At 48.0% G+C, this 23,035-nt stretch overlaps 1 protein-coding gene across 1 annotated transcript; it reads right to left on the reverse strand.

Moving 5' to 3' along the window:
• Positions 1-617: 617 nt before the first annotated feature.
• LOC123053410 (disease resistance protein PIK6-NP) lies at positions 618-7,667 on the reverse strand. The gene is made up of 4 exons (XM_044476889.1): positions 7,412-7,667; positions 6,392-7,309; positions 3,992-6,256; positions 618-1,044 (listed from the first exon to the last, which is right to left on the reverse strand). Exons 2-4 carry the CDS (start codon positions 7,255-7,257, stop codon positions 1,032-1,034), a joined length of 3,144 nt encoding a protein of 1,047 aa, XP_044332824.1. The 5' UTR covers positions 7,258-7,309; positions 7,412-7,667; the 3' UTR covers positions 618-1,031.
• Between the last annotated feature and the right edge of the window lie 15,368 nt (positions 7,668-23,035).

Genomic DNA, 23,035 nt, shown 5'->3' on the forward strand with positions numbered 1-23,035 from the left:
ATCTTGATTAACTTTGCGTGAAGTCAATGTTTCACTAGATTAAAACGTAAGCTCTAGAGTTGATGTTCATTGCTTATCGTCAGTTGTTTCCTGAACAACAGCGGAGATCTGGACTACTTGCCTGCCTCCCTGTTTATTGACTACAAGTTACAAGTCTGATTTTTGTGCACTTTTGGTGAAGCAATGGTCTTCTGGGCTCTAGTAGTTTCTTGGCGGTATCACGTGGTAATAATTGTCAACTGGCTACTGTGTTTGTGTGTTTTGGACTTGAAATTGAATGAGAAATATCTGCACTGAATTGAAGGATTCGACTTTCCCATGATGAAAAAGCAAAAAAAATAAAATAAAAATAAAAATCCTGACACAACCCACTCAATTTCAGGTCACTTCCTACCACTAGATAACTGTAGATTCCTCAGGGTTTCAGAAGGAGGTTGTGCCGATCTACCGCATCGTGCCACAGGATGACGAACGGCAGTTTAAATCTCAGAGTCTGGACAAATGTTGGCAAATTAATCATTCACGATATCAAGTGCATATCACGAGAACTAGACCAACATCAGCACAGGAAGCCAACATGCAGACTGGTGGTGCATCTCAAAATTTTAAACTTGGTAAACTGCTTAAAATATGTTCAGAAATTTACACCATCGTTTCTGTTTAAGTCAAGGCCACTGCCCCTGTTGGATCTCTAGGGCCAAGCAGCATTGTGCGCTGGATGTCTCTTAAGAACTAGAAACCTGAAAGTGCTCTGCTGACAAGCAAGTGATAGAGGAAGAGGCCGAATCGGTGCGCGAACAATGGTTCAGGATATTTGTCCAAGGGAACAAGAGTCTCCTTGTACATGTTACAGGATCTCAGAACGAAACAGATGCAATAACAAGGAGTGCCCCACAAATTTATGATTAATGCTAGATGCTCTTTTTTCAGAAAAACAGGCACAAGCGGCGCCCGGCTTTAAATAAATAAAGCCAATGTCGGCCTCTCATCTTCGTTCTCCTTGCCATGACCGTCACTGGAATAGACATCAGTTACTGATATACCCTGCCAAAAGTGAATATGCATCAGGATATATCGAATACAAAACGTGTTGGCAACTTTCATTCCCATGTGCTAACAGGAAACATTTACAATTCTGATGAAAAATAAGTCATACTCACAAAATAAGGGGCACAATGGTGTTAAATTTCAAGATGAGAGCACAAACCAGAAGAATGCAGGTACAAATTAAAAAAAAACCCGGATGATAACAATAATCTGCTTGCCTACTCACAAAATTCTTCGTTTTGGAACTCCATGCTTGTTACTTAGTCCGCTGTTCATAGGTATATGGGATAGAGCAATCTATCCTCCCTCTCTTATAGTAGTTACTTATGCACATCTTTTGTTGAAATAGTTCAGTGCTCAACTCATTGCTCAGCAAGTACAGAGTACAACAGCAAACTTGAAGCTGGAAATGCATGCAAGAAAATAGTATTCACAGATATGCCCACCAGGAAACTAGATAAGGTATGCAAGTTGGGTTTGCAACATTAAATAAGAGAACCCAATATGTGAACAAACCGTAATGCACTCAAACACGACATATACTTTTTTTTATTGCATGCACTCAAACCGTAATGAATAAAATTAAATTTCCATGTAATGTAAAATATGTGAACTGCTAGATTAAGAGAGCAGTGAGTTCAATAAGTAGACAACTTACATTGCTGCACAACTAGCAAAAAGTAAGAAAGCAGAAGCAGATGATTAGAGCATCTACAACCAGGCGCCCCAAACCCTCCTCAAACGCCCGGGCGGCCCGCCCGGTCATTGACCGATCATGAAATTTCGACCCAGACGGACGCCTTAAACGCCCGGGCTGACGGAGCTCGGGGACGATGACGAGGTTCTCAGGGACAGCGGCATGGTGCACGGGGACGGTAGCGGGATAGGCCGTCCGCGTTGCGAGCTCAACGGGCATGGGCGGTTGCGGCGAACGGTGCCGAGTGGTGGGATGGGGAGGTCGACGTCAGCGGGATGGGACGAACGTGTTACAAGCTCGACGGGGTCGGGGCTCAGTGACGGAGGTCGCCGAGGGGTGGTGGGGTTCACGGTGGTCGATGAAGTAGTTGTGGCGGCGGCTTGAATCGGCCGTTGCGGAGGCAGGGTGAGGCGGCATGGCAGCGGTGAAAGATTACACTGGCGGTTGGGTTCCCACCACAACCGTTTTTGTTTTGGGGCAACACTAAGAGCATCTACAACCAGGTGCCCCAAACCCGTCTCAAATGCCCGGGCGGGCGGACCGGTCACAAAAAAAATGACCCCACCAGACGCCTCGAACCACCCTCAAACGCCCGGGCTGTCCGGTGCCCCCCATATCCAGCCGACGGATATGGGGTGGCCCGGGCACGTCCTCCTGACAGGCCGGGCCCACCACTAACCCCACCAGTGTCCCACAAAAACCCCAATCTGTCTCCTCGCTCGAAACCCTAGCTCACTTGCTCTCCTCTCTCACTCTGTCCTCCCCTCTCTCCTCTCTGACTCTGATCCAATATGTCGACCATGTCGAGCTCTGGCAGCCGCTCCGACTCCGACGTTGACGTCGATGAGGAGCTGGCCCTCCGTATTGCCTTGGAGCAGGCCAAGGTGGACACCGGAGGCAGCTCTGGATCTGTAGCGTCGCCGCTGCTCCCTAGCCGGTGTAGGCCCCTCCCGGCCCGCGTAGAGCTCCGCGAGGGCTGCACAGCCCGCGCCTCCCCACGCTGTCCCCTGCCCCATCCAGCTGCTGCACCCCCACATGGGCAGCTGTGGGTGCTTGTGTCCGCCCCGCCGGCCCGGACGTGCACGCCGGAATCGGAGGCGCGCACCGCCCGCCGCGAGAGGTAGCAGACAAGGGAGAGGGACACGGCGGAGCAGTCCGTGCGCCGCCGTGGGATGCAAGCAGAGCCCGACGAGGACGAGCGACTCCTCGCTTGGGTCTACCGCCGGTCGGTTATGACGACGGAGACAGACGCTTGGCGGCTCCGCCGGAAGAAGGACAAGGCGCTCTGAATTGCCATTGAGCAGTCTGAGCGCGACGCGACGGTGGCAGCGTCGGAGGCGGTTGAACTAGCGAAGCTCAAGAGGCAGTAGGACAGCGCCGCTCGGCGGCTCAAAGGGCTCATCCTCCTCTCCAACACCTCTGACGGCGACGACCACGACGCCTCGTCCGACGACTCAGACGATCCTCCACCAGACGCCGACGCTTATAGTTGCGCTGGCGACCAGAAGGGGAAAGGGCCAACTAGGAAGTGGTGAAGATCTGCCTTCCCCACTTTAAATTCAAGGTTTTAGATGTAGTTTAAACTTGTCCGTCGTGTTATGTGCATTATGTGAACTGTGACGATCTTTTGAAGATCCGACTGTGATCGTTTGGGGAACAGATTGTGCACTTGTATGTCCGTTTCTATGTCCGCTCATGATCTACGTAGTTTTTATCGACGTTGCATGATTTAGTATGGATATAGAGGATCAGATATGAGATACGTGGACGTGGATGACGCAATTTGAGGATGACCAGTTAGTGCATGCGGGTCTGCAGGCATTTGAGGGACCGAATTTGTCAAGTCCGGCTGTAGATGCTCTAATGGTGTTGCAAATATACACCACTTGTAACAAAAATTTAGGGCATTTGCAAATTATTTTGGCAACAAATAGAGATAGGGCATTTGTGGGATATGTTTTTTTTGGCTCAAAATGCCCTCAAACAGCAGTTTTTTTGGCACGACGGTTGTTTTACATCATCCGATGGAGATGCTCTAAGAGCACCAGCAATGCGGAGCAAGAATGCCACGACACAATATAGACACGCGCTTATCACCAGGCTTGATGGTATAAAGCGAGAAACCCAGGCCTCTGCATCATCGGTTGGTACACCGTACACGGAACTATCTTTATTGCTAAGTTATATATATCCGTACAATACAAAGATACTAAGTATTAAGAATAGCTAGACCAGACAATCTCTTACTCCATTGATGATTCGTTGTACTCGTCGACAATCACAGTAGGGGGATTCTTCTCAATCTTGTTCGCCAATCGCTTTTTCTCCTCGGCCGCCTTAGGGGCCTTGCTGCTGACTGCAAGAAATATCTGACGGAGACTTGCAAGATTTTCCAGGCCATGAACACCATACGCAGTTCTGAACCTCAGTTCAAGCCTCTGGAGCGTTGGCATGGCACCTTCCACAAAACTCAAAGGTGGCAGAAATGGTGCCAATAAGCGCAGTAGCTTAAGCTTGCCGAAACCACCATCCGGCACAAATATCTCTCCTCCTGAATTCATTGTATTCTTATGCAGAATTTCAAGAGCACTTCCATTCTTGGACTTTGCTGCATCTAGAGAGAAAGTGAGAGAGAATAGCTCAGGCAATTCACTTAGAAGCATCAAAGTATCTGTCCTCAGTGAAGTTAAGGACAAAGTTAGTTTCTCAAGGCCATGCATACTAACGATCCACTTGGGCACTTCAAATAAATTGCCGCAAAGCTCCAGGGTGTGCAGGTGCTCTGGCGGTGCTTTTGAAGAACTGAGTGATTCCTCAAGAAAGCCAGTGAAGCCATCATCAACTGCAAGAAATTTGAGCGAGCAACTGCTCAGGTGCTCAATGGCAGAGAGCAATAGTATCTCATCTTCTTCTTCCAGCTTCCCAAGTATGTAAAGGCTGAGTTTCTTCAGGTTTGTGAGCTTCTCTAAGGCTTGGAGCACTTGCTTACATGAGCCGCGGCTAGCCGATTTGAATAAGCCAGTAGCCGTTGTCTTCCTGGTGAATCTGACCATGCCTGCAGTTGTGGTTCCACATATCCCCATACCAGATAGCGTTTTAAGGGCTGTCATCTTTGTGATCTCTTCTGTCATTATCAGTGCTTTCCGCTTGCTTTTATTGCCAGCAAGCAGATGGGTCATCCGCTTTAGCCCCCCAACTGACTGAGGCAGTTCACTTACTTCTGTCTCCCTTATGTCAAATACCTCCAAATATTCCAGCTTCCCTATTTCAGCTGGAATCTCCTCAATGTCTGTCCGACGCAAGCTCAAGTACTTCAACTGGTGCATTTTGCATATTTTCTGGAGCTGATGGGACGATAAATCTCTACAAGATTCAAGATCCAGCACTTGCAGTATCTGAAACTTCAGCAAACAAGAATGCAGTGCTTTAAAGCTGTCGAATGCTGTCAATGATCGGACATGTGACAATTTCATCCTCTCCACAGTTTCTTTTTCTTCCCGGGCACTTCTGTGAATAGAGAGTCGGCGCACCTTGTAGCTTGGAAATGGTGTCTGCCAGTGACCACCCACTACAGTGATGAAATTCTCGTCGCTGGACTTGGAAACAATATACTCAAGAACCATGTCATGAATTTGATAGGTCTTGACCTTGCCATTACTGCTGTTGTCGACTGCCCGAATCAAGTTTCTGCTAATTAGTTCGTTGAAGTAATCTTCAGCAACTTCCTCAATAGTCTTCCCATGCTTTTGAATGATAAAGCCTTCTCCTATCCATCTTCTAATCAAACGCTTTCTGCTAACAAAGCTGCCCTTTGGAAACATGCTCAAGTACAATAAACAGGTCTTGAGATCAGCCGGCAAATCATTGTAGCATTGGTCAAGTACTTTTGTCACTCCTTCCGTACTGAGATGAGTTTCCAACCCTCCACTCAAAGCCTTGTCCACTTCAGCTAAGTAGTTATCTATTGGCTTCGAGCTAGTGCCTGATCTCAGTTTACTAGCCACGAGCCCTGCTACGACAATTATGGCCAAAGGCAAACCTCCACATTTTTTTAAAAGAGCTTGAGCATCTCCAATGGGATTGTCAGAAGTACCAGACATAATTTGACCATGTGCTACTGCTTTAGTTGGATTATTACCAACAGCACCCGAGATAATTATACCATGTGATGCAGCTTCAGTTGGACTATCAGAAGCAGAGGTGACAATGTGATCACCTGATGGAGCTTTAGTTGGATTATCAGGAGTGCCGGAGAGAATTTGACCATATAATGAAGCTTTAGATGCATTATCAGGAGCACTTGAGACAATTTGGCGGAATAATTTGTAGGAATTTTCTTCAAGAAGTGGCTTGTGGTCATACAAGCGACCATTTCGACGGCAGCAGGCAACAGCTACAGATTTAAACCTTGTTGTCACCACTACACTCCCACATTTCACTCTTTCAGGCAAAGAATCATTAATGTTTTCCCATGCTGATACAGACCATATGTCATCTATCAAGACAAGGTACCTAATTCAAGAATTGTTGAAAAACAAAGTAAGTATTTGCAATAGCAACATCACAATTAAATACTAGTATAATGGACTGACTTGTGCACGTAAAGTAAGTACTAGTATAACAAGAGCAGAAGTATACGAGTAGTACCTCTTATCTTTCAGTTGGTGAACGAGCTTCTTTCTGAGATCTTTTTCTCCCCATTCCTCAATTCCCTCAAGGGGGTCATTCAGAGAAGCACCGGCCTGCTGCTCATGGAACTGCTTGACAAGGCTCCTCAGAATCATCAAAAGATTGAACTTCTGCGAGGCCTGCACCGACGCTCTGCAGTCAAAATCATCTCCAAACCTGCGGTACAACTCCATGGCGAGCGTGGTCTTCCCAAGGCCACCAAACCCAAAAATGGCAAGGAACCGCTTCTCAGTGCTCTGCTGAGTGGTGCGCTGCTCTGCTTTAAACCATCCCCCGAGTTCGTTCATGGCATCTTCCACGCCCACCGGTTGCTTCGTGCCAATGAGTTCGGGAGGCGGAGCTACACGGTCTGTAGGAGCGTCAGCTACCACGGGCTCACTGCTACTTCCCCTAAGGTTGTCCACCCCGTACCTCGTGCGCCGGTCGCTGACCTGCTGCGCCCGAACCTTGAGGTTGCCGATCTCGGCGGCGATGCACCGGCGCACGTACATCGTCGTGAGGAAATACCACTTCTTCCGGATGTACATCAGCTTGCCGTTCCCTCGGGGCTCGTGGCCGAGCCGGTGGTTGACGTCGTCGACGCAGTCCTCAATGTCGTAGGACACCTCGCGCACCTGCTTCATCCAGTCCTGCCGCTGCTCGTCGTGGCTGCCAGCACGCTTGGTCCTGTTGAGGAAAGCCTGCATACTGGCCAGCTCATCGTTGATGTACTGGATGTCGTCGCGGACGCCCTGGATCAGGGTGTACTCCTGGGCGAGTAGGCTCCCGAGCTTGCCGACGAGGGATTTCACGGCGTTGCTCGAGGCGCCAACGATGAGATCCATCGTAGCAGACTCTTTGCTTGGGACAAATAGTAACAGGGAATAGTAGATCTTTCTGCATATGAGGTGCAAGTGCAGTGCGATTGGTAAAAAGTCTATAACTGAGGTCTACAAAGTCGAGAATTGAAAGAAAAAAGGAAGAGAAAACTCGCCGTACTTGGCAGCTCTAATGGAAGTTTCACTCCACCATCTTGGCCTGTGCGTGTTTAAGGGAGGACGAACTGCTGCCCGTCGGCAGTCCAGGCAGAGCAGAACCTTTTTCTCGTGCAGCGCGGTGGTAGATGAATCCGTAGATGGAGATGGTGATACCGGATCTGGATCTGGATCTGCTAGAATTGGTGGGTATGGAACGGTGGATATTCGAGGGGTGCGTAGGAACGACCACGGCGCTCAGTTGGCGAGTGAAAAGGAGCATGAAGTCAAAACCTTTCAGGTCCCTCCCTGTATCCCTAGAACTCATCTAGATGAGACATAATTTGGTCTCATTCACGATACAACCCACGTCAGCACACACGCATCTTATAGCATCACATCCAATAGCTATAAAATATGAATGAGACCAAATTATATCTCATCTAGATGAGTTTTAGCAAAACTGTATCTAAAAGGCAAGGGAAACGTTTACATACGACCGCCGGTCGCGCGCGGGCCACGTAATCCAGCTGGATCGAACGACCAGGGAAGCCGTGCAGTTGTAAGTTTTTCTAGCCCACACACTCTATACGACGCCTTTTTTCTCTTATTATCTTTTCTATGCAGCTCTCCCCTTTTTTGAACGAAGACGCTAGAAACGTTCGATTTTAAATTAATAAAGCCACCTGGCAGCATCACAAGGTTCAAACATCTTACAGCCAAATCAAATCAAGTTCAAGTTAGGCCTCACCGGCCATAAGCATAACACGGCCCCAACCGAAGCGACCATAAAAGAACCAACGCAGCAGGTCACCTCCATCCGTCAAAGCCAAAAGAGACATGAAACAGCTCAAGCCGCTTGCCGGAGTCGCGAGATACTGTTGCCGATCTTCTCCATCGTGATCTTCATGAGCTCAGTATCGCGTTGTTTCCCCACAGGTGTCCACATCTGAAGAAAGAGATGGCATTTGAATATCACGTCAGCCGGGTGAGCATGAAACTTTTTCTCAATTGTCATTTTATTTTTGATCGTGCAAAGGGACCAAAGCAATGCTCCCACACATCGCCATAACACCCTAGCGTTGGCCCCGTGTTGCGACTGCAACACCGCCAAAAGATCCGCTCCCGATCTAGGGTTCCAATTTTGTTGGAACACTTCCCTCATGGCACACCATGCAAACTTATGTAACGCGCACTAGAAGACATCATGGTTCGCATCCTCATGCAGCTCACACACTACACATGACCCATCAGACGGGCCGTTGCGCTTGGCGACGTTATCGGCCGTCGGGAGACGATTTCGAAACATTTGCCAGAGGAAGATTTTAATCTTGAGCGGGAGCCCCGCCTTCCATAGCCCCCTAGCTATGTCTAGCGTGTTTCCCTCAGTGAGTTTGCTATACATAGACTTGACCGACAATTTTTGGGACGCAGACAAGTCCCAGGACACCTTATCCGCTCCCAAGCTGAGTTGGCGATGAGCGGTCTGGGCCTGCAGCGAGTCCCAACTCGCCGCTTCTGTTGCCACTAGAGGCCGCAAGAAGTGAATCGCCGGTGGAGCAGAACGCATGACGTCCCCCACCAAAACGTTGGTATCCGAGGCCACATTGTATAGCTGCGGGAAAACTTGCCAAAGGGGCCTATCATCAAGCCATTTGTCTAACTAGAATCACGTTGACATGCCGTTCTTTACCTCAAAACTCGCGCCTAACACAAACGCCGGACGCACCGCCTGGATAACGTTCCAGAACGACGATCCCGAGGGCTTGGCGTTGAACACGTTACCGTCCAGGAAGTACTTCGCACGAAGCAGGTCCGCCCATAGACTGGACTCGTTATTGGCTAGCTTCCACCACCATTTGGTCATTAAGGCAACATTCATAAGCTTTGAATTAGTGATCCCTAGACCACCAAATTTCTTGGGTCTACACACCGCCGCCCACTTGACCAAATGGTATTTCCTCTTCGTTCCAGCTCCTTCCCAAAAGAACTTGAAACGGGGTGTGTCGAGCTTCACATGGACCCCATCCGCTAATAGGAACATCCCCATTGTGAAAAGTGGGAGGGAGGAAAGGCTAGAGTTGGTCATGATCAATCTAGCTGCCGACGACATGAATCCCCCTCACCACGGGCTAACTCTGTTAGCCACTTTGCCATATAGAGGCTCCCATTCAGAAATAGAGATTTTCTGGTGCGTGACTGGGAGCCCTAGGTACTTAATCGGGAAGCTCCCAAGCTTGCAATTAAGTAAATTAGCAATCCGCAGACTCTCTTGCTAGTCCAAACCCATAGTAATAACTTCACTCTTGAGAAAGTTAATTTTCAGCGTCGATAGAATCTCAAAGGCAAGGAGCAGCAGCTTGATAGATGCTATGCTATGGTTGTCCGGCTTGAACAGCAGCATCGTATCGTCTACATATTGCAGATGCGTCACCCCCCGGGATGAGGTGTGGCACCAGCCCTTTAACGTGACCCGCCACTCTAGCTTTAGTAATCATAGCCGTTAGCGCATCCGCCATGAAGTTGAAGATCGGCGGAGAGCTTGGGTCTCCTTGGCGAAGCCCGCGTTTATTATGAAAGAACTTACCCATCTCTTTGTTGATCGTCACCGCGGTCTGCCCACAACTGACCAGGTGCATTATACGGTGCACAAAGCCCGCCTCGAACCCCTTCTTGAGAAGCACCTCCCGCACGAACTCCCAGTTCACACGGTCATAGGCCTTCTCAAAGTCGAGTTTGAGCAAAACCCCTTTCCCCTTGGTACGTTTCAGCTCGTGCATAATCTCAAGGAGTGCAATTGGGCCCTCCAAAATATTGCGTCCCTTGAGAAAAGCGGTCTGACTCCTCTGGATCACCCGTTGAGCTACTAGAGCCAACCGGGTGGTGTACGCTTTGGCACATAGTTTAAATGGCACGTTGATAAGCATAATAGGCCTGAACTGCTTGATGTTGTCTGCGCCTTTAACTTTAGGAATAAGGCTAATCGCCCCATAGTTAAGGCAGGAGAGGTCAACTTGACCAAGCGCAAAACCGTTTACTATCGCGTGGAACACATGCTTAAAGCACGGCCAAAATTTCTTAAAGAACTCTACGGGCCACCCGTCGGGCCTTGGAGCTGTGTCCGTTTTCATGGAAGTCAACACCCGATCCACTTCCTCCGGGAGGAAGGACAGGGCGAGCCCGTCGTTCTCTACCTGGGACACGCGCTCGGAAGGATCCCACAAATCCTCCCGAAGACACAACTTTTTCTCCTCGGCCGTTCCCAACAGCCCAATAAAGAAATCATAAATGTGTCTCACGATCTCATTCTAGGTAACCAAGATACCATCATCGGAGTTAAGGAACAAAATAGAACTCTTCCGTTTCCGCCCATTTGCGTACGCATGAAAGTAGCCCATGTTCGCATCTCCCTTAGTCACCCACTTCACGCCGCCCCTACGGCGCTAGTACTCCTCTTCCGCTCTCAAGATACTAAGCACTTGGTTTTCTAACGCATACCTATGTGCCCATTCAAGCTCGGAGAACGGTCTCACATCAGCAACGAGGTCTAAGATCGCGATCTCCTCACCCAGCCTAGCTCTCTCCTTTTTGGATTCGCTACCGTGATTTGCCCCCCAACCCCTGAGGAAAGCATGCATCTTGGCCACCGCCGCAGTCCAGAACTCGGTTGGGCCCCGCTGGGGTCCTACATGCGGCGAGATGAGTGCCCAGCGCTCCTTAAGCATGAGCTCGAAACCCTCTGTTTCAAATCATGTCGTTTCAAAGAAAAACCTACTACCCCACCGTATTGATTCCTCCCCTGAGGAAAAGATGAGGGGGATGTGGTCTGAGCCTATCCTAGTCTCCGCCACCAAAGAGTACAAGGGAAACAACACTTCCCACTCCGGCGTAAAGAACACCCTGTCAAGCACACAACGGACATGACATAGCTGCTTATTCGTCCATGTAAATCTCGCACCCATACGGGCGGCCTCGCGCAAGGCCGCCGCCGCAATCGCTGTGTTAAACATAGTCACCCTTGACCAGTCCACATTTGCATTATTCTTGTCCGGTCCCGAGCAGATCAAGTTGAAGTCGCCTCCCACTATCACTGGGAGGTTGGCTGCCCGCTTGGCCCCTACCAGCGTGGTGAGCTCTTCCAGAAAATCAGCGGATCGCGAGTGATCCGCTGGGCCGCAGACGCACACAATCACCCAATGAGCCCCGAAGCGTGGTGCCGCACCGTAGCCACAAGGGAAAACACTCCACATTCCCAGAGAATTACATCACATACATCATGCTTACATCCCATGAGAAGGCCACCCGAGTGACCAGAAGAAGGAACCCAGCGCCAATCAAAACCTTGCAGAGGATCTAAAGCAAGTAAATCGCGAAAGGTAAAGTCCGCTTTAATAGTCTCTTGCAGCGCAACAACGTCTAATCGCTCCTTGGCCATGTACTCCCTAAGCTGCATACGCCGCCCTACGTGTCCGCAGCCCCGGATATTCTAGAAAATGTATCTCATTATAAAATCCGATTACGGAGGCGAACTCCACAGGAGCTCATCGCTTTTGGCACTCGCTTCCTTGCCGGGCCACGGCTGGAAGTGGGGATGTCAGAGGCCTCCCTCGCCTCTGCCTCCCTCTCGGGCCTAGATACCACCATCTGCCCCCCTGGGCTCGTGGTCGCCGCGCTCGCCGCTATACATCTCGCAGCAGCCGCGGCTAAAGCAGCTTGCGCCTCCTCGTGCGCACGTACTAGCGTGACAATATCATCAGTACTAGCCGCCACCGCAACCCCACTATCGCTCAAAATTGACGCTAGATGATCGTCCGAGAAAGCATTAAGGATCCTGAAAGAGGGGAGTGGGTTACCTAAAACGTCCACATTCTTGTCAGCGACGCGAAGCTTGGCGCTCTCCGTGGAAGACAGGTCTCCCAGCTTGGCCTTCGCCCTAGCGCTCGGCTCCCGCTACACCACTGGTGTCGCCTTGGACCGCTTGGCCTTGTATCTCACGTCCACCACCGCCAGCTCCGTCCACAGCTTGCCACGCAGAGCCGCCGCCGTGCTGAGAACCGCATGAGTCGAGCTCTTGGGCCCCGGCTTCCTGCCCGCCGTCTTCTTGGGCTGCCTGCCCGAGCTCCCGGAGCTACGCTTGCCCGAAGCCGGCGTGATGACAGCTTCATTAAGCATGGAGCCAGCATCAGCTGCCGTAGCCACCGGAGAAGAGGGGTTTGGGGCCCTCCCCACTTTGCGACGGACACCTTTCATCGCCACCGGCTCCTGGATTCGTGTAGGGACAGTGACCTGCAGCGCTAGGTTGGAGCCGTACTCGTCGAAGGCCCCTGCCAGGTCGCGCGCCAGGGCAGGAACGCTCACTGCTGTGTCCTGGGTCGCCACCACCATCACACGTCCTTCTAACGCCCCCCAGCTTGTCCCAAGTTTCAGTATCAATGGATGTGTCCTGCATACTGTCTTCCAGCTCCTCCCCTTTAACTCCCATCTCCACATCCTGCTTAGCGCCATGGCCATCCTCACCCAGTTTCGCTTTGCTACCCACAGCACCGCTCAGCTTGCCAGGGCCACAATGGGAGGCCGGGTTGGAGGGAGGAGGAGGGGGCGTTAGACGCACCAGCACCACCAGCCCCACCCCTTCCCCCACGGTGAAGCGGGCGCTCAACCTCCACCTTGACCTGGTAACCTTCATGATTGAACCACACTTAGACCGTGCCATTTAACTTCTCAGGCGCTTTGCAAGCAATCTTCATTCTTACCGGCCCCAACAGAATGAGTGAAAGCTCGTCGACCACAATCGTCCGCCCCAGCATCTTGAAACCTTCCTTGATGCGATCCTCTCTACGATGCTTCTGAGGGATGCCATGCAACTTCACCCACGTTTCCGTCACGACCATCGGCTGGATCTTCTCATGCCACATGTCACGCACCCTAGCAGTGATGTCGTGGATAAGAAGAAAGAGTTTTCCACTCAACTTGGCCATGTGCAGAAGATCAGCCGAGGGGAACACCACCAGAAAATCATCATCTCCCACTTGAATCACCTGCCAATCCCACTCACCTGCGACGATATGCTTGAGTTCCTGTTGGAGGACCTGCAGGTTAAGCTTGCCCAACTCCGCTGAGAGGATGGCCGCGTTCTCCACCTTCTGATCCACAGGCCTCTCCTCTTCCGAATCCTCCACAAATTCCAGGCAGAAAAATCCCTCCCCCGAGATGGCGCTGCCCATAATCTGCAACTTGGGCGCCTGATACGTCTCCAACGTATCTATAATTTATGAAGTATTCATGCTGTTTTATTATCATTCTTGGATGTTTTACAATCATTTTATAGCAACTTTATATCATTTTTGGGACTAACCTATTGACCCAGTGCCCAGTGCCAGTTGCTGTTTTTTGCTTGTTTTTTTACATCGCAGGAAATCAATATCAAACGGAGTCCAAACACCACGAAACTTTTTGGAGAATTTTTATGGACCAAAACACCCAGGATGGGCCAGAGCAGCACCTGGGGGGGGGGGGGTGCCCCGAGGGGGGCACAACCCACCAGGGCGCGCCTGGGCCCCCAGGCGCGCCCAGGTGGGTTGTGCCCACCTCGGTGGCCTCCCGCACCCCCTCTTCGCCCTATAAATTCACAAATATTCCAAAACCCTTGGGGGTAGCCCTAGATCAGAAGTTCCGCCGCTGCAAGGCCTCTATATCCACGAGATCCAATCTAGACCCCGTTCCAGCACCCTGCCGGAGGGGGGAATCATCACCGGTGGCCATCTCCATCATCCCCGCGGCCACCATGATGAGGAGGGAGTAGTCCACTCTCGGGGCTGAGGGTTTGTACCAGTAGCTATGTGTTTAATCTCTCTCTCTCTCTCGTGTTCTTGAGATGTCACGGTCTTGATGTATCGCGGGCTTTGTTAATATAGTCGGATCATATGGTGTTTTCCCCTCACTATCTTGTTGTGATGAATTGAGTTTTTCCCTTTGAGATTTCGTTGTTATCGGATTGAATACTTTTATGGATTTGAGAACACTTGATATATGTATTGCAATTGAATACTCGTGGTGACAATGGGGTATCGTATTGATTCACTTGATATATGTTTTGGCACTCAACTCGCGGATTCCCGAGGTGACATTGGGGTAATCTATGCATAGGGGTTGATGCACGTTCTTGTCTTTGTTTCTCCGGTAGAAATCTTGGGGTACTCTTTGAAGTTCTTTGTGTTGGATTGAATATTACAAATCTGAATTTGCTTTGGTGTTATTTTAGTACGAACTCTAGGATAGATCGAACGGAAAGAATAGCTTTGTGTTATTTTAGTACGAACTCTTGAATAGATCGAACGGAAAGAACAGCTTTGAGGTGGTTTCGTACCCTACAAACAATTTCGTCTTATGTTCTCCGCTAGATAGGAACTTTGGAGTGATTCTTCATTACACTTTGAGGGATGGTTATATGATCCAATTATATTAGCAATGTTGAGAGATTGCACTAGCGAAAGTACGGACCCGAGCCCTTGTTTTCAAGCATTGCAATACCGTTTTTGTGCCCGTTTACTATTTGCTACCTTGTTGTTTTTATTTATTCAGATTATAAAAATATATTTCTACCATCAATATTACACTTTTATCACCATCGCTTCGCCGAACTAGTGCACCTATACAATTTGCCATTGTAGACATCAGCGCCCAGCCGCGCGTCGGGCAGTTGGCGGAGGCATGGCCCTCCTCCTTGCACAAGACGCATAGAGGCTTGAAGGTCCACTTGGATTAGAAGTGTCCAAGAAGGCCACACTTGAAGCACTTGGTTTCCGGCACATCTTCCACTGGAATGGGTTCGCCCGCCGTCCCTTTGGAAAAGGACGGGTAAGCCACCGCGAGCGGCTCCGCCATCGCCCTCGGCTTCTTGGCAAGGGGATCCCCATGCCCCCCACCACAATAGGGATGCTCCACCTCCTTGCGCTCAAGCTCGCGCCGCCGCTGGACCGCCTTCTTCTTCTTCTTCCTTTCTTGTTGCTGGATCCACCATGAGGGAGGAGTACCCGAATCCCCCTCGCGCCCATCTGATCCTGAGACGCACCCCGCGCCTCCCGCTCATCTCTGTTGCCGTACCTGCCTCGCATCGCCCTCTTCGCTTGTCGCGCAGCTCGCGTTCCCACTTGCGCTCTGCCTCCAGATCCGCCGCCTCCATCGGACGCTTCTCTGCCCCCCGAGCCCCCATCATCGCCGCCGCGTACGAGATGAGGAGAGGAGAGGGAGGGGGAGAGATCTGGAAGTGGCGTGCTGAGTGAGCCCAGTGCCGCACGTCCCTAGCTGCTGCGGGAAACCCTAACCAGGGCTCCAGGCTGCCCCTCTTCACCCACTTATAGCCGGGCGCTGGCCTGATCAGTGGGGTAGATGGGCCAGGCCTAGCATGCCCCTCGCTCGCCCGGGCCACACCTCCCACCAACTGACCTACCCTACTGGGCTCCCCTTCAACCAACGGGCCGTCTCCCGCCACCATGGTCCCCAGCCCACTGGGTGCCGATTCGGCCCGCGGCCCAGCACCAACAACCCTAGGCCCCAGCGACAGGACCGCATTGATGTGTACTACGTAACTTTATTCTTGTAGACTCGTGTTGGGCCTCCAAGCGCAGAGTTTTGTAGGACAGTAGCAATTTTCCCTCAAGTGGATGACCTAAGGTTTATCAATCCATGAGAGGCGTAGGATGAAGATGGTCTCTCTCAAACAACCCTGCAACCAAATACAAGAAATCTCTTGTGTCCCCAACACACCCAATACAATAGCAAATTGTATAGGTGCACTAGTTCGGCGAAGAGATGGTGATAAAAGTGTAATATGGGTGGTAGAAATGTATTTTTATAATCTGAATAAATAAAAACAGCAAGGTAGCAAATAGTAAACGGGCACAAAAACGGTATTGCAATGCTTAGAAACAAGGCCTAGGGTCCGTACTTTTGCTAGTGCAATCTCTCAACAATGCTAATATAATTGGATCATATAACCATCCCTCAAAGTGCGATGAAGAATCACTCCAAAGTTTCTATCTAGCGGAGAACATAAGAATAAATTGTTTGTAGGGTACGAAACCACCTCAAAGCTATTCTTTCCGTTTGATCTATTCAAGAGTTCATACTAAAATAACACAAAGCTTTCCGTTCGATCTATTCTAGAGTTTGTACTAAAATAACACCAAAGAAAATTCATATTCATAATACTCAATCCAACACAAAGAACTTCAAACAAGATTTCTACCGGAGAAACAAAGACAAGAACATGCATCAACCCCTATGCATAGATTACCCCAATGTCACCTAGGGAATCCACGAGTTGAGTGCCAAAACATATATCAAGTGAATCAATATGATACCCCATTGTCACCACGAGTATTCAACTGCAAGACATATATCAAGTGTTCTCAAATCCATAAAAGTATTCAATCCGATAACAACGAAATCTCAAAGGGAAAACTCAATTCGTCACAACAAGATAGAGAGGGGAAAACACCATATGATCCGACTATATTAACAAAGCCCGCGATACATCAAGATAGTGACATCTCAAGAACACGAGAGATAGAGAGATTAAACACATAGCTAGTGGTACAAACCCTAAACCCCGAGGGTGGACTACTCCCTCCTCAGCGTGGTGGCCGCCGGGATGATGAAGATGGCCACCGGTGATGATTTCCCCCTCCGGCAGGTGCCGGAATGGGCTTCCGATTGGTTTTCGGTGGCTACAGAGGCTTCCGGCGGCGGAACTTCCGATCTAGGGTTACCCCAAGGGTTGTTGGAATATTTGGGAATTTATAGCGCGAAGAAGGTGAAAGACCGTGGATGTCGCCTAGAGGGGGGGGGGGGTGAATAGGCGCTTTAAAATAATTACGGTTTAGGGTTGAACAAATGCGGAATAAACCTAGCGGTTAATTTGACAAGCACAAAACCTACAATAACTAGGCTCACCTATGTGCACCAACAACTTATGCTAAGCAAGATAAACAACTAGGTGATAGCAAGATATATGATAAGAAACAATATGGCTATCACAAAGTAAAGTGCATAAGTAAAGGGCTCGGGTAAGAGATAACCGAGGCACGCGGAGACGATAATGTATCCCGAAGTTCACACCCTTGCGGATGCTAATCTCCGTTTGGAGCGGTGTGGAGGCACAATGCTCCCCAAGAAGCCACTAGGGTCACCGTAATCTCCTCACGCCCTCGCACAATGCAAGATGCCGTGATTCCACTAAGGGACCCTTGAGGGCGGTCACCGAACCCGTACAAATGGCAACCCTTGGGGGCGGTCACCGAACCCGTACACTTTGGCAAACCTTGGGGGCGGTCACCGGAACCCGTCAAATTGCTCGGGGCGATCTCCACAACCTAATTGGAGACCCCGACGCTTGCCCGGAGCTTTACACCACAATGATTGAGCTCCGAGCACCACAAAGGTTGGGGCTATCTCCCCAACGACACCACGAAGCTTCACCACAATGGAATATGGCTCCAAGGTGACCTCAACCGTCTAGGGCGCCCAAGCACCCAAGAGGAACAAGCTCAAGGGTACCAAGCACCCAAGAGTAATAAGCTTCTCAACTTGTAACCTCCACGTATCACCGTGGAGAACTCAAACTGATGCACCAAATGCAATGGCAAGGGCACACAGAGTGCCCAAGTTCTTCTCTCCCGAATCCCACCAAAGCAACTAATGCTAGGGTGGGAAATGAGAGGAAGAACGGAAGGAGAACACCAAGAACTCCAAGATCTAGATCCAAGGGGTTCCCCTCACCTAGAGGAGAAAGTGATTGGTGGAAATGTGGATCTAGATCTCCTCTCTCTTTTCCCCCCAAAACTAGCAAGAATCCATGGAGGGATTGAGAGATAGCAAGCTCGAAGAAGGTCAACAATGGGGGAAGAACACGAGCTCAAAGCATCTGGGCGGTACTACCGCTGCCACAGCGGTACTACCGCTATGGCAAGCAGGCATAGGGCAACCAGGACAGAGGAAAGAGGAGTAGATGCACTACTGCGGTACTACCGCCCTGAGGGTGGTACTACCGCTTATAGGCAGTACTACTGCTCCCTATAGCCGCTGGGAAGTAGAGGAGGGCAGAGTGCAGAGTAGCAGTTGGGGCGGCAGTAGAAGCGGTACTACCGCGCCCTACTGCCGCTCCTCTGCGTGGTCCTTTACGGAAACCCGACATGAAAAATCGAGACCACAGCAGGGTGGTAGTACCAGCGGTACTACCGCTGGAGCAACAAGAAAACCCTGAACTGCCATAACTTCTGCAAATGAGCTCCGAATTGAGCAAACTCAAGCTTGTTGGATAGAGGAAGACGAGTAGCACCAACACAGCGAGGTATGGCTAGGATATAGAGGAGTGAACACTCCATCAGAGAAGAACCGACATAACCTCCAACATCGAAAACATCATAGAGGATGCATGAGTGAACTCCGTTTTCGATGAACTCGAGATTGTCATCAAGATGACCATAAGCTCCAAAACTCATAAGGAGAAGAACCAAACAAGAACCAATAAAGATGATGCAAGGGTGCAATGGTTCGAGCTCTCTACGAACGATACGATCAGGCTACTCATCGAGAGCCCCCCTTGATAGTACGGCAATCGATCCTATAACCCGGTCTCCCACAACTACCATGAGACCGGTAAAATAGAAAACCTATCAAGGGCAAACCTTTGACTTGCACATAATCCACTTGAGCTGGATGATGACGATCTTGACTCCCTCAAGCTGGACCACCTTTCTTGATTGTGTTGGCTCGCTGAAGACTAGTAGATTGCTCCCCCATACTCCACTATGGGTGAGCCACTCTTCGGCATATCTTCACAAGGCCATTATCACCACAATGGACAGAAAGCTTCAAGCACTTGATCTCTTTGTGATGCTCCACTTGAACTTGCAAACCGCAATCTTGATGATGATCACCACTTGATGTCATCCTCCATGGGTTGTATAATATATTTCTCTTGATGCAAGCCCATGGAAACAAACCTAACCCCACAACAAACTCTCAAGTAGACCATGGGTTAGTACACAAAGCGTAATGGACAATGCTTACCATACCATGGGATCACTTGATCCCTGTTGGTACATCTTCTACGCTTTGTGTGTTGATCAACTTGATTCACTCTTTGACTTAGTCTTGATCAACCTTGAATCTTTCCAACACTCTTCATTTGGATGATGTCTTGAAGGTAAACATGAATGATCACACACTCTTCTTCTTCAAGACATGCTTGCAATAAGTTCAACCCTCACAAGACCAATCTTTGGATAATTCCTTAATAGCACCTTGGTCATCACAAACTCTCCTTGAAACCAACAAATGGACTCCAAGAAAAGCCTATGGACAAACCCTTCAAATATAACTCAAGGCAACCATTAGTCCATAGAGATTGTCATCAATTACCAAAACCAAACATGGGGGCACCGCATGTTCTTTCAGAACGGGTGCGGGAGGCCACCGAGGTGGGCACAACCCACTTGGGCGCGCCTGGGCCCCCAGGCGTGCCCCCCTCGGGGCACCCCCCAGGTGCTGCTCTAGCCCTTTGGATGTCTTCTGGTCCATAAAAAATCCACAAAATTTTTTGCGGTGTTTGGACTCCGTTTGATATTGATTTTCTGCGATGTAAAAAACAAGCAAAAAACAGCAACCGGCATTGGGCACTGGGTCAATAGGTTAGTCCCAAAAATGATATAAAGTTGCTATAAAATGATTGTAAAATATCCAAGAATGATAATATATTAGCATGAATACTTCATAAATTATAGATATGTTGGAGACGTATCAGCATCCCCAAGCTTAATTCCTACTCGTCCTCGAGTAGGTAAATGATAAAAGAAATAATTTATGAAGTGTGAATGCTAGCAAAGTGCATAAGTTTGATCAATGATAATTTAAATCACTTTTCCTAGCATCATAACAACAATTCTTTCTTATAAAACTCATCATGACAAAGTAGCAACCAATTCACATGTTAAGGTTCAAACAACGAATTCTCTTGAAACTCAACAACCTATATTCTTAGTCACCAAGCAATTGCAATTCACCTTATTCAACAGAGTCTAAGTAAGAGCTCCACAAACTCAACAATCATATAGTCTTCTATGATTGCTAACACTCACCGCATACACATGAGCAAAACGTTTCAGCCGGACACATAGAAAGATAGGGGCTTATAGTTTTGCCTCCCAACGTATTCACCTCAAGGGTGATGTCAACAATAATAACTCATGTTACCCATATTCAACTGGACATATGTGCCTAGATCTTTTCCTCACCACATGATTCTTGCCAAAGGAGAAAAATAAAAAGGAATAGAGAGAAAAAATTTGACTCTTGCATAAAAGTAAATACATAAAGTAAAAGATAGGCCCTTCGCAGAGGGAAGCAGAGGTTGCCATGCGCTTATTTGTTTGTATGCTCAACCCCTTAGTGCAAAAGAACGTCACATTATATTGCCCCTTGTGATGGCAACCTTTATTATGCAGTATGTCGCTTTTATTCTTTAGCATCACAAGTTTGAACAACGCTCAATTTTCTGTTACACTAAATGATCTCACACTTCTAGAAGCAATTTTTATTGCCTTATTGCACCGATGACAACTTACTTGAAGGATCTTACTCAATCCTTAGGTAGGTATGGTGGACTCGTGAAAATAAGATTTGGGTTTTAAGGGGTTTTGGATGCACAAGTATTATCTCTACTTGGTGCGGAGTTTTTGGCTAGCAAAGATGGGGGGGGGGGGGAAGCACCACATGTTGAAGGATCTATGACAATATAACTTCTATGTGAATATGAACAAACATAAATCATTACGTTGTATTCCTTGTCCAACGTCAACAATTTTTGCATATAATATTTTGATGGGGGCTCACAATCACAAAAGATTTCCAAGATAGTGTATTTGCATGGGAAAGTTCTCTTCCTTCTACTAATCATTCAAGAATTGCTTCTATGACCAATATTGTGATTGTCAAGCCTCAAAAGATTTCACTTTCTAAACCCAATGTGAAGCTACACTAGGCATGATATGAACATATAATTTCAACTTCATTACATTCAATTTGTTCAACAATTTACTCATAGGATATAAGTGAAGCACAAGAGTAAATGACAAGCTACTCCAAAAAAGATATGAGTGAAGATCAAACGAGTAGTTATGTAAATGGGTAGCTATTTGAGGACTCTCTCTTAATTCAAAATTTCAGATCTAAGTATTTTATTAAAAACAGCAAGCAAAACAAAACAAAATGACATTCCAAGAATATCGCACATCATGTGAAGGAGCAAAAACTTAGTCTCAACCGATACTAACCGATAATCGTTGAAGAAGAAAGGTGGGATGCCTACCGGGGCATCCCCAAGCTTAGATGCTTGAGACTTATTGGAATATTAACTTGGGATGCCTTGGGCATCCCCAAACTTGAGATCTTGTGTCTTCTTCATTCCTCTCATATCACGGTTTTCCTAAATGTCAAAAACTTCATCCACACAAAACTCAACAAGAACTTGTGAGATAAGTTAGTATAAATCAATGCAAAACCTTATCATTCTCTACTGTAGCAAATCACAAAAAAAATTATTCAACATTGCATACTAAATGAATATGCATATTTAATACTCCTATCCTAAAAAAGAATCATTAAACAAGCCAACATATGCAAACAATGCAAACATAATAGCAATCTGCCAAAACAGTACAGTCTGTAAAGAATGCAAGAGTATCAATACTTCCCTAACTCCAAATATTATTAAATTTTACCACACTGTAGAAAATTTATCAGAGCTTCCTGTGCAAAAAGTTTCAACATTTTATCATATTCTGACTTTTCTAGGGAAATTTTGCAACAGCGATAAACTTTCTGTTTTCAAATAGCAACTCGTATACTTGCAAAATAAGCATGGTGAAGGCTATCCTTGACATTTTTATTGAAAATAAAGATGCAAAAAATTATTCTAAGTAACAGCAAGCAAATCCTAACAAAAGAAAATAACGCTCCAAGCAAAACTCATATCATGTGACGAATAAAAATATAGCCTCAAGTAAGGTTACCGATATTGTTGGAGACGAAAGAGGGGATGCCTTCCGGGGCATCCCCAAGCTTAGTTGCTTGGATCATCCTTGAATATTACCTTGGGGATGCCTTGTGAAGGAAATATGCCCTAGAGGCAATAATAAAGTTATTATTTATTTCCTTAATTCATGATAAATGTTTATTATTCATGCTAGAATTTTATTAACCGGAAACATGATACATGTGTGAATACATAGACAAACAGAGTGTCACTAGTATGCCTCTACTTGACTAGCTCGTTGAATCAAAGATGGTTAAGTTTCCTAGCCATAGACATGAGTTGTCATTTGATTAATAGGATCACAACATTAGAGAATGATGTGATTGACTTGACCCATTCCGTTAGCTTAGCACTTGATCGTTTAGTATGTTGCTATTGCTTTCTTCATGACTTATACATGTTCCTATGACTATGAGATTATGCAACTCCCGAATACCGGAGGAACACTTTGTGTGCTACCAAACATCACAACATAACTGGGTGATTATAAAGGTGCTCTACAGGTGTCTCCGATGGTGTTTGTTGAGTTGACATAGATCGAGATTAGGATTTGTC

This window comes from Triticum aestivum, chromosome 2D (genome assembly GCF_018294505.1).
Source record: "Triticum aestivum cultivar Chinese Spring chromosome 2D, IWGSC CS RefSeq v2.1, whole genome shotgun sequence".
Taxonomy (NCBI): domain Eukaryota; kingdom Viridiplantae; phylum Streptophyta; class Magnoliopsida; order Poales; family Poaceae; genus Triticum; species Triticum aestivum.

What these genes read in the sequence shown, in the direction of transcription:
- LOC123053410 (XM_044476889.1), bottom strand. Translation starts at nt 7,257, where the DNA reads ATGGATCTCATCGTTGGCGCCTCGAGCAACGCCGTGAAATCCCTCGTC. An exon ending in CACCAACTGAAAGATAAGAG is followed by an intron (nt 6,257 to 6,391) that starts GTACTACTCGTA and finishes TTCTTGAATTAG; the next exon opens with GTACCTTGTCTTGATAGATG.